Source organism: Mytilus californianus, unplaced genomic scaffold, assembly GCF_021869535.1.
Source record: "Mytilus californianus isolate M0D057914Y unplaced genomic scaffold, xbMytCali1.0.p SCAF_4, whole genome shotgun sequence".
NCBI classification, from domain to species: Eukaryota; Metazoa; Mollusca; class Bivalvia; order Mytilida; family Mytilidae; genus Mytilus; species Mytilus californianus.
The window spans coordinates 81,208,778-81,220,711 of NW_026262690.1; the positions used below are offsets into that span (position 1 = coordinate 81,208,778).

General features: G+C 32.1%; 1 protein-coding gene across 1 annotated transcript; it reads right to left on the reverse strand.

Moving 5' to 3' along the window:
• Positions 1–7,606: 7,606 nt before the first annotated feature.
• LOC127738662 (toll-like receptor 4) lies at positions 7,607–9,936 on the reverse strand. Its single transcript, XM_052249991.1, has one exon. The coding sequence runs from the start codon at positions 9,927–9,929 to the stop codon at positions 7,776–7,778; it is 2,154 nt and encodes a 717-aa protein (XP_052105951.1). The 5' UTR covers positions 9,930–9,936; the 3' UTR covers positions 7,607–7,775.
• Positions 9,937–11,934: the final 1,998 nt, after the last annotated feature.

Below are 11,934 nucleotides of genomic sequence, written 5' to 3' on the forward strand. Positions count from 1 at the left end.
CAAATAACCAAATAACTTATATTCTATAGAAATGCAACACGTACTTTATAATTTGATTTGTGGTGGTAAAAGATTCAATTATGATTCTCAGTTAAAACAAATGCAGTGTCAAACAAAAATGAGAAAACAATTATTCGAAATAGTTCGTTTGGAAATTGATGAAAAAAAATAATCTGCTTTCCGCGATAAAAAGTTACAAAAATATTAATACACCCTGTCATAAACTAAGTTTTTACGATAAATCACTTACATAGATACTTATATTTTTTATACACCGTAACAAGTCATTTTTGTCTTGCATCATGCAGTTACAGTAATATTTTTATTGTAACTAGATGATGATTTCTAAAGTTTATATCTAGATTAACCTGGACGCATCTAAAAGGAATATCCCACTTTACTGTGGTCGGTAAAATAGGATGCAAGTGGTGGTATATAAATCATATAATGCATATTTTAAACCTCGGGATGTCAGGATTGCCCAAAAGAAAGACCTCCCTCCGGTCGGTCTTTCATTTGATCAATTCTGACTTCCCTCGGTGTGTTATACGACAAGGAAAGCCTTAAAATTTACATTACCTATAACTTGTTTGGCTTCAGATTATAGTTCGCAAATACGGCAGTTCCGGGATACGATAGTTAGTTAAATCTATCATGTGACCCCCATCACCACGTCACCAAAATGTCATTTCCAACACATGTTGAGCAAACGGGTGAAAAAGTTTTATGTTATACTGAACAAAATATTTGGGAAATTTAAATCTAATAAGCTTGTCACCCACCCTTAGTCGTACGGGAATGAAGATTACGTACATACGGAACATTAATTATTTCTATACTACCCTACAGAATGAGGATACTTAAAGTGCTTGAAATTTTTCTATATTTTCTATCTGGTAAATGACGTCACAAAGGCGTGCGAAATTGACGATCGATTAGTGTACTCTCGATATCGGTTAATGTAGCGAACGATAGTGAGTCGGAATATAACATCTGGATTAGTCGGGTTAGTAGTCAGCACTTCTGTATTGACATGAATTATCATTGATATGGTCATAATTATGAATTAACTGTTTACAAAACTTTGAACGTTTGAAATACTAAGGCTTTTCTACCTCAGGAGAGGATTACCTTAGCTGTATTTGGCAAAACTTTTAGGAATTTTTGGTCCTCAATGCTCCTCAACTTTGTTCTTTATTTGGCCTTTTTAACTTCTTTTTATTCGAGCGTCACTGATGAGTCTTTTGTAGACGAAACGCGCGTCTGGCGCAAATACAAAATTTCAATCCTGGTATCTATGATGAGTTTATTTACGATTCATTTGAGTAACCGTTAGACAAATACGATTCGGGTAATCGTATATATAAATTATACCTCTGAGCTGAACTATATAAGTAGAAATCGCCGGATCGCTATCTGGAGTAATGTGTGGGTTAACTATCGTTGTATACGATTGTTGACATTTTCAGTTTGTTAAAAAAAAAACTTGTTTGTGCATTAAGTAGTACAATGTAATTTGCTGTGCCGTATCTGTTCATGGTTTATCTCTCTATTTTTTGTTAAATACATGTTTAGATCAAATGCTCCCGATTTAACTTAGCAATATTTTATGTTTGCTTCGTATTGTTTTTTTGGTTTACGTTCAATGCGCTTGATCAGACGCTCATTTGTGTCTACTAATTCTTATTTCAACTTGTCAGTCTCTTTTTTATTTTTTTTTATTTTTCCTTTTATTTGTCTTTATGATAGCGTGTTCCTTTTGGTCGAATTGATGTTCATCCAACTATCGTGTTTTTGGCTTTTTATGTTCCTGGTTGTTTTAACTTCATTCGTTTTTATTGGAAAAGTGTAAAACCAGTAAGGCATAATGTTTTTATATACTTTATGTTCTAATAACGACCATAACTTTTCGGTGGTGATGGCGGTAGATGTGGAGGAGGGTGTGGGGGAGAATACGGAGGAGGTTGTGGAGGATAGATGTCACATAGTTTTGTAAAACATTTGAAGGATATTTATTTTGTATTTTTTATAAGATATTATTACAATTGCTAAACATAGTACTATATACATAAATGTACTTAGATCAAATTTATTATGACACACATTTATTGATTTTTCGTGTTTTTGTCTTTTGTATGTCTTTCAACCAATAGATGGCAGCAGGCTGCCTAATTTAAAAATTTGTTTGCCATTTCATAATAAAAGAAACAACTCTATGTGGATATCTCTGGCATAAATTTGAAATACACTCGTAATGAGTTCCCAAAGACGAGGGTAATTCGTTTTTATATTTTTTTTATTTTGATATAAACGGAAACAGACATTTTTCACTCAGGTTTGGAATAAGTCACTAAAAGGTTAAAATAAAACTTTCTATTTAGTATGACATTAAGATTCTAACACTTGTTAAAATGTCAACTTTAAGATTGTCTTATTACCGCTTATTGTCTATGAGACTAATAAAAATCTAAACAGTTTTAATATGTTCAAATTTTGAGAATTATTAATCTGCTGTTTAACTGATATATATTTTTTTTCTGCAAATATTTTTATTGGTTTTTCAATGTTGATGTGCTAGACAATATCATGTGTTTCTTCTATTTCATCTGGGAAAAATGTCTGCCATTATAGTTGTGATATAAGTAGTCATCACAGTTGTGATATAAGTAGTCAAACCAGTTGTGATATAAGTAATGAATTCCGTCCATAATTTAATAACATCTATATTTGATATGAAATACCGCTTTACATTGATAAAGAATAGTACTTATTATGTTAGGATGTTTTTGTAGTACATATAGAACAGATTAAAATATGTCATGGAAATTATTTTAGCTTTTTTGCTTAAGTAAATACTTGGTTTTAGATGTATATAGGGGTTTTTATTTAGTTTTGTATTTAAAAATTTTAAGTGTTGCATTTATAACTATTTTTATGCATTCTGTGTATTATATGATGATAATAATACTCTATAAATTCCCTGCATCCGAAAAGCTTTTCTTGATTTTTCCTTACCAAGAAGCAAACATTATATTTTTACATAGGTTTTCAAACATTTTGCATCATTGCTATTTTCGGTTACATACGAAGTGTAATTAGTTGAGCGAAGGTATTGACAAAAGAGAGGCAAAATATACCAGAGGGACAGTCAAACTCATAGATCGAAAATAAAAACTGACAAATAAGTACAAACATGTCTTTATTGCATGCAGAAACACACTAATCATGGATGAAAATGTATGAAATTTTTATTTGCTACATGTACTGTTTTATTTCATTCTCGTTTAAGCCGATTTCAAAAAGTCGTAATACTATAAAACTGTTAATACAACTTAGTCCTTATTAGTATCAACAATCGGAAGAATGACACTGTAATAGTGATCAATTATTAAAAAAAATAATATCAAACACATTACTACTTCCTGAAATCATTTAAAATGAGTGAACCAGAAAAAAATCATGTTTTGAAATTATGAAGATCACCGATGAAGGTTTTAAGTATCATATAAAAAAGGAGGAGATGCGGTATGATTGCCAATGCGACAATTATACTCCAGTCATCGTATGCGTTTTGTTTCGGAAAATTACAACTTCATAGTATTCTTATGCCCCATTTATGGGCATTATGTTTTTCGGTCTGTACATCCGTTCGTTCGTCTGTTCGTCCGTCCGTTCGATCGTCTGTTCGTCCGTCCGTTCGCTCGTCTGTTCGTCCGTCCGTTCGTGCCGGTTCAGGTTAAAGTTTTTAGCTTAAAATTTACGAAGGGATGATTTCAACTTCACCATTTGGAACTCTTGGTTTAATAGCTTCCTTGTGAGCAGTAATCCTCTATCAAGCAAATCATGATAAGAAATCCAAGCCCGGGAAGATCGTATCAATTGGGAGATATATACTCCGTATGCAGGCTCTGCTGGAATGTTGCTACATAGAAATGGAAAGTTCACAATTGGGAAGCAGAAATCATCTCTTTTGTCGTAAAGTTTTGTTTTCAACCGACCCTCATTGTCAATTTCTAGATGTAAGTCAAGAAATGAGACAGACTTAATTGTACCTGTTGTATCCTTTATATCTAGTTCGATGGGATAGATGAGTTCAACATAGTCACCAAATTTTGAATTATTTAATGAGAGAACATCATCTATATAGCGGAAAGTAAAGTTAAAGGATGTTGCTAACTTCTTTTCTTTCTTACTAAGAAGTTTTTTTTGTATGCAGTCAACCTCATAAAAATAAAAGAACAAGTCGAGAAGAAGAGGAGCACAATAGGTTCCCATGGGAATGCCGATTGTTTGTTGAAAAACACGTCCTCCAACGTAACAAATATGTTGTCAATCAAGAAATCAAGCATCTTGATAATGTCAGTTTCAAAGAATTTTTTGTTTAAATCAGAGTGATTTTTTACAAAGTAGGATTCATCCCTCCCTAAGACAAGATACTTGTATCTGCGTTGGCCATTCTTTTTTATGAAACAAGGCAATACCAACTCTTTCAATGTCTTTTAGTTTGGAATTGGGAATACTGTGGATTCATTTATTTTCGTGGGTACCAATTTTCGTGGATTTAAGAAAACTTGCATTTTCGTGGATATTTGATTTCGTGGTTTTGCCAAAGTCTGCTTACATTCTTATAGAAAAATTGTTATTCGTTGGACATTGGAATTCGTGGTTTCCGAGTAACCACGAAATCCACGAAAATTGGTACCCAACGAATAATAATGAATCCACAGTACTTGTGTAAAGTGTAGAAAAGTCAAATGTTTTAATACTATTCCAAAAGAGGGGCGAAATATACCAGAGGGATAGTCAAACTCATAGATGAAAGAGTCTTAGATTGTATGTTCTCTAAAAGATCTTTGGAATTTTTTAGTATCCACATCTGATGCACGCCACCTCTAGAATAGGCAGTTTCACAATAACTTTGAAGCCCGGCTTTGATTGCTGATAAAATTGATGTTAATAATTTAGAAAAAGGTTTCGTGGGGCACTTGGAAGACCCAGCAATATACCGTTGTTTGTAAGGGCACTTATGTAGTTAAGGTATCCAATACAGTGATGGAAGATCCAGTTCTTCATCTTTGGTTGAAATTCCAAAGGATCATAGAACAGACCTATGATTATCCAGGATTTCCTCTTTAGTAAGTGTCGTGGGGGTATATGTTGAGTTTCCAAGTGAATTGTCAATACCTAATTCATTTATCAAGCTGTTTATGTAATGTGATTTACACACAAAAACGATGTTGTTTGGGGCTTTATCTGCGGGGCCAACAACATATTTGTCATGGGGGTAGGACTAGTGTTTTGCAGCATTTGGGTCTTTAAAGATTCACGTAGCATGGGTATTGATAGACCCATTCAGTTTCTTAATTCTTATTTATATCAACGATCTCACAGCCTTAATCCATTCGGAAAAAGTATCTACCTCTTCTTTCTCGTGTTTACCCCATTGCCTGGCATTATCCTCGACTGAATCCATCAGTATTTTGAAGTTGTGTAAAGAGGGTATTTCACTGTCGAGAAATGGGAAGTTGATAAAGTGAAAGTTGAAATCATATCTTTTTTTCATAAATTCTTGTTTGAAGTCATCCATATGTTTCAATTTCGAGTTAAATATCAAGATAAATAGCAGGCCTTCTAGTTTCGGTAGTCTCCTTAATTTCAATTCCACTAGGATATATGAGATATAGGACATCATCGAAATGTGGATTATATTGATACAAAGTGAATTTAAGAACTTTACAAGATGCATTTCTTTTTCTTTGAAAAGGCTCTGTATTCATTCTGCTTCGTATCAGTACAAAAAACAATCCAAGGGCGGAAAAATAGTACTTATTAGAATACCGTCTATTTTTAAACTCTCAATCCTCTTAGCTCAACGATTATGCTGTCAATTAAATGTTGATGACATCAGCTTCGGAGAAATGAATTTTTGTTTTTGTAGAAAATGCTCTGTGTTTTATGAGACGATGTTTTCGATCATTAATTCTGCATGGGAGGTAGCAGTGTAGACTTCAGACAAATAAAACATTTTGATATTACACATCACTGCAAAATTGAAAAGTTTGCAATTGGAGATTTTGAGGTAAATTTACTTTTTAAGAATCTAATTCTGATTTTCACTAGCTGAATATAACTCCAAAATATTTGTAGGGGCCATCTTTTATAGTAGAAAAATAGTGTGAAGGACTAAAATTATATTCATATTAAATAATTAAGATTGTGGTTGGCTAGTTTATCAATGTTTAACTGAGGAATATCTTTTGATTATAAGATAATCTTTTAATTCTGTTTATTCTTTAACGACTCAAAACAGTTATCTATAGCAATAACGTTCAATGTTTGTATAACGAATTTCAATGCAGAAAAACAGAAACAAACAATTTTTATTTAAACTATGGATTAACGAATTGATATTCATCACAAAACTTACCAGTAAAAACCATTTGATTAGATGGGAAAAGTTCAACATCCAATATTAAACGAAATTTTACCTTTCCTAACATTTCTCTATGATACAAGATAAAAACATCACACATACAAATATTTTATTATAGTCTCACCGCTCTATTTACATAACTTTATACAAAAATTGATACAATCACAGTTATGATTTTAAACAATGAGAACAACTCTAAAAAGAATTATGAGGTAAACATTTAATATACTAAAATTGAGAGATTGGGAATGTGCCAAAGAGACAACAACCCGACCAAAGAGTAGGCAGAAGGCCGCCTATATACAGACTATATACAGGTATATATAATACTTCTTTTCAAATATGGTTTTGGGCCATAATAAAGGAGTTATAATGAAAAACAGTGGTACTATACCGCTGTTCCATAGTCATAATTCGAGTAAGCAAAACAAAATCCGGTTAACAAACTAAAACCGAGAGAAACACATCAACTATATAAGGAAAACAACGGAACACCAGATACGTTGAACTACAAAAAAAGCAAACGTCAAAAAGACAACATGAGCCCTGATGACAAATTGTATCAGTATCTTGTTAATGAACCAACGCCTGTCCATTGTGTTTTTCCCCCGATTTATTGCTATGCAATTTCATAATTACAATTCTTGTCTTCCCCTAATTTAAAAAATAAGGAGTATTTGAACAAACTGTCACATGAATCTGAAATTCTTGGTAGAAAAATTATTTTACTCAGACCTTAATTTACATTCTTTGCAAAATTCGAAAAGAAAGATTGAAAAAACACATTTCTTATAAAATAATATATAGAAATAACACTTTAATAAACAGAAAAATGAAAAAAAACAAAAACAAACAAACAAATATGAAAAATATATAAAATTGAACTTAAAGTTTACTTCCCATGTTATCTCTACGATTATTCCTAACTTCGCGACTACCAACTTACATTATACATAAGTTTTTTTTTCTTTGGCAAACATAAAGGTATTAGCCTATGCATCCGGTGTTGATAATTTATTAATTTAACTTATGTAGACTAAATGTAAATCCACGAGGTAAATTTGAGCTCATACTAATATTTGGCTTCCACTTTGCGCATATGACCCTGCCTTTGTTGTCTAGTAATTATAAACCACTGGTATTATACAAGTTAAACTAAAAAACTAAAGAAGAGAAGAAAAACAATACTATTTTACTATAAACAAAATCAGATGAACTATTTCTGAACAGAATGCAGTTTACATAACTTGGAACAAAGCAATAAATCTTCATGAGATGATGAGTTATTCTATTGGAAGCAAAATGAAACATGAACCTCCCTGTTTCGATTTATCGCTAAAACTCATGCTCGAACGTTTGTCCTTAACGTTTCTTGTATTTTTTCCCAGAAAACAACATTTCCTTGTTCGTCATTAGGGTATTCCATGTAAGACTCTTTCTGGACTAGTTCTAGCATGACAAGTGGAAGTTCTTTAGGCAGAATTTGTTCATAAAACACAAGGAATAAAATGTTTCTTCCATGTCGTGAATAAATACTCTCCATACGTGCCATGTTGAATTCGAACATGCAGTAATATGACTCGAGAAACTTTTTTGTTATCAAACAGACTGTTTTTCTACTTGTGTGAATGCAATTTGTTATGTTTACAGTGATGTCTTGTCCGGGCATAAAATCGCGTTGATGTATGCATAGCCTGAAGTTTTCTTCTTTTTCAAGTTTTTCAATGCAGTCGTTAAAGACAAAACTTCTGTCATCTTCGGAGTATGATATAAATGCGTCATACGTATATTCATCGTCATTATCGGGCGATATTTTCTGATAGCTGTACTTTCCTTTTGTCATATAGTACATGTATCGTATTTTCCACCGATATCGATACACTAAAGTTGTGAAAACAGTCATGATAACAACTAGGAGTGCCAATGATACACCTATTATCAGTCCTAGGTACGATTTGCAGGTTTTTTCTAACTGAAGGACTTTGTATTCGAACGGATTCAAGATAATTATGCTACCATCTTCTAAAGTACAGCTGTACTCTTGAAGGTCAACAAATAAGACATTGCTTTCGATCATCCATCGTAAAAATGGAATTGTCTTGCATGTACATTGCAATAAATTTTGAGAAAGATCTATAGTAAGCTGTTTGTTCATCACTAATGTGTTAATAGTACGCATAACACTTTCATTAAAAAACTTGATTCTATTATTCGAGAGATTCAGAAATTCGAGGGCCAACAAACAGGACAAATCGAATGTGATGTCTTGTATTTTATTGTTACTTAAATCAATATGATGTAATAATGGTTGAGAATAAAATGTGAATGGTGCAAGTTCTTTTATGTCATTTTGAGATATATCAATAGTTTCAATCATACTGAAATACTCGTTAGTTTTCTTTTCAAAATAAGATTCCGTCGATAAGAAATCACCTAGTAAATTTTGCTTTAAAATAAGACGAGTAAAGTTTTTTATATCAAGTATAAATCGAGTTAGACTGTTGTTTGATAAATCCAAAATTTGAAGAGTTTGTGGCGGAGCACCCATAGGTATTGGAAAATGTCCTCCTTTTCCCGCGTTGTCTGTAAGGCATATTTCAGTGATATTGTTTTTATACAGTTCTTTATTAAGAATGTACAAAGGAAATGTGTGTAAAGGTATTTTTAACTGACCCAGTTTTAAAGTTTCGATTGAGGTGTAAATAAAGTCTTTTGCAATTTTCTCTACTGGCGACACTATACCACCTTTTTTGGAATCAAAAGACATTTCAAGATGCTTTAGGTATCTTAAGTGTCGAAATGTTCCTTTTCGAAATGATATTTCGCCAATCCCATGTATTAGAACATTTTGCAGATTTTTAGTATTCCTGAATGTGTATTTTGACATTGAACAGATAAAATTGTTCCGTATTACCAATGATTTCAATTTCTTTAGGTAGTGGAATCCTTTCCCGAAAATATCATCTCCACAAACACAAGCATCCAATTCCAGCTTTTCTAGAGCAGACAATTGCATAATTGTGTCATCCGGAAGACGTTTACAGTCATTAGACCTGATATTGTTATTTTTCAAACTTAAATGAGAAAGAGATTTCAAGTCTCTAAAGGTTTCCTTTTGAAAAGTATGGTTGTTGTAAACCAATTCATTATTGTCAAGAGAAAGGTAACGCAATTTCCAGAGACCATTGAATGTAGCGACAGTTATTGATGACAATTTATTGAATGATAAGTCTAATGTTGAGAGATATTTGGCAGATTCGAAAAATCTTTTGCTAGTGTATTCAATCAAATTGTGTGATACGTTTAAACATACAGTAGACTTGGGTAAGTTCTGGATTTTTGTTATGTTTTTCCACGAACAATCTACAGTTACATATCCTTTGCTCGTTTTACTACACTGACATCGCTCGTCAAATTTGCAAGGATCTGTTTGTCCAATTTGTAAGCGTAAACATATGTATAACAAAGCATACATAGTTCTTAATGAAGACAACATTTCTTTTGTTGGTAATCTGAAAAAAATACGAACATATTTAAAAATAAATTTCCAAATTTAAGCCTCTTATAAAGCAAATCGAAAATTCATATAGCTAATGTTTACTGGAGTTACATTTTTCGAAAGCTTCATTCCCTACTGAACAAATTGAACTATGCAAACATGATAGTTGCATATGTTTTTAACCAATCCTTAATTAGTTATATATAAAAAACTGAAATATTATAATTGTACATAAACATTTGTCTTAATTGCAATATGGAAATAATATACAGAGCTTTGCATTTCCATTTCATCGACTACGAATAATGCTATATATTCATTCACAGTTTAATATCAAAATATCAAATTGGCTTTGAATTGTTTTATTATTTACTAACCTTAACAGTTATCAAGCAACCCAACACTATTTAGATACACTCATCTGATAAATTGGCCAACCAATACTACACTGGGCAAATTGCGGTTTTACATACAAGGTAACAACACTTATTTTGATTTTCTGTCTTCCTGTTAAAAATTGAATAAGGAAACTATTTTTATATCCATTATTTTATATGCTGAATAGTATAGAAATGTCTTTTCTGGTCATTTCACAAACGAGTTCATTGGAATACATGAATTATTATGCTTTTCGATCTTCAGGATATGGAGTGAGGCTCCAAAATTGTCCAAAATACTCGGTTGATTATTTTTATATTTTCGTAAGAACGTTCTTTCAAATGCTATCACTTTTTTTAAAATTTAGGAATGAAGTTGAAATAAATTATTTCGGGAAACCATTCCATCCTACCGAATGCACCTGAAATTGCAGAAGGGTCGATTTGGGTGCCATCTAACAAGCTTCTAAAGGCTATGCTACATAACAAATCTTGTGCTCACCTCCTACTTTAATCCATATTTTACATGTTTTCACATGTTTAACATTCCCAATAAGGTATGGAGTACTTCGCAGTATCACAAATTAATGTCAGCTTTACTTTTTGTGTTGTTTATTCATAAAGGAAAAAAAAGTATTTATTATTTTTTCGGATCATTTATTTTGATTTCAGTTTCATAAGTCTGTCATATGATACAAAATTTGACCTAGAATGGAATAGGCTCCGTTCTGGTGGTCAATAATAAGTGACTGTGAAAGAACAAATGTCACATAAAAATAGTTAAACTAACATATTATTCATTAAACGAAGGAGGTTGATATTTCGCATCTTCTTGATTAGACGGACACGCGATACCGATAATTCTGACTGAATATTTTTACTTTGTCAAATGAATTAAATATCTTTGTCAGGTACAAGTAAATTGATACTCCCGACTTTATCAAAAGTACACAGCGAGGGTAACCCATAAATTGATGCTTGAGTTTGAATTAACAATGTACCGATGATTTTTGCAAATTTTATAATCTGATAATTTAAGAAAATACTTAAAATAAGTATCTTATAATTGCATATATGTCAGCATCAAGTAAACCTATCTTTGAGCATAGCTATAAAGTTCGTTCATTATATACACTGACTGATGATACGATATTAACAGCATACGTCACGCATCATAGACTGTGATGTAAATAAAACCTATCGTGTAAAACAGATTAAAGCATGGTAAATGCTCAATTGCAAATGCATCAATTTTGACTATCAGCGATTATCCATAGCAATATATTCATCAATCGAGTCACGAATACCCATACTGTCAGACCATCCGTATATGATTCTCCTCCCCTTCCTGACGTAGTCCGAGCTTTATAACTCATTCAAGTCAATAGATCTAAGCCACACCAAAAAGCAACCAATCAGAACTAACTGTTGCTTACTAATTATTCTATAAGTTGGCAGGTTTATCGACTGAGACTAAACGCTTCGCAGTATGATACAAAGCAATTATTCTATAAACATGCCAGCTTCACAACAATTAAATACTGTCTACAAATTATTAAATCAAAATCATAGACTTCAATTTCATAGTTGTGAACAACTAGATTTATTTGTAGCACGATTGTCAA

What these genes read in the sequence shown, in the direction of transcription:
- LOC127738662 (XM_052249991.1), bottom strand. Translation starts at nt 9,929, where the DNA reads ATGTTGTCTTCATTAAGAACTATGTATGCTTTGTTATACATATGTTTA.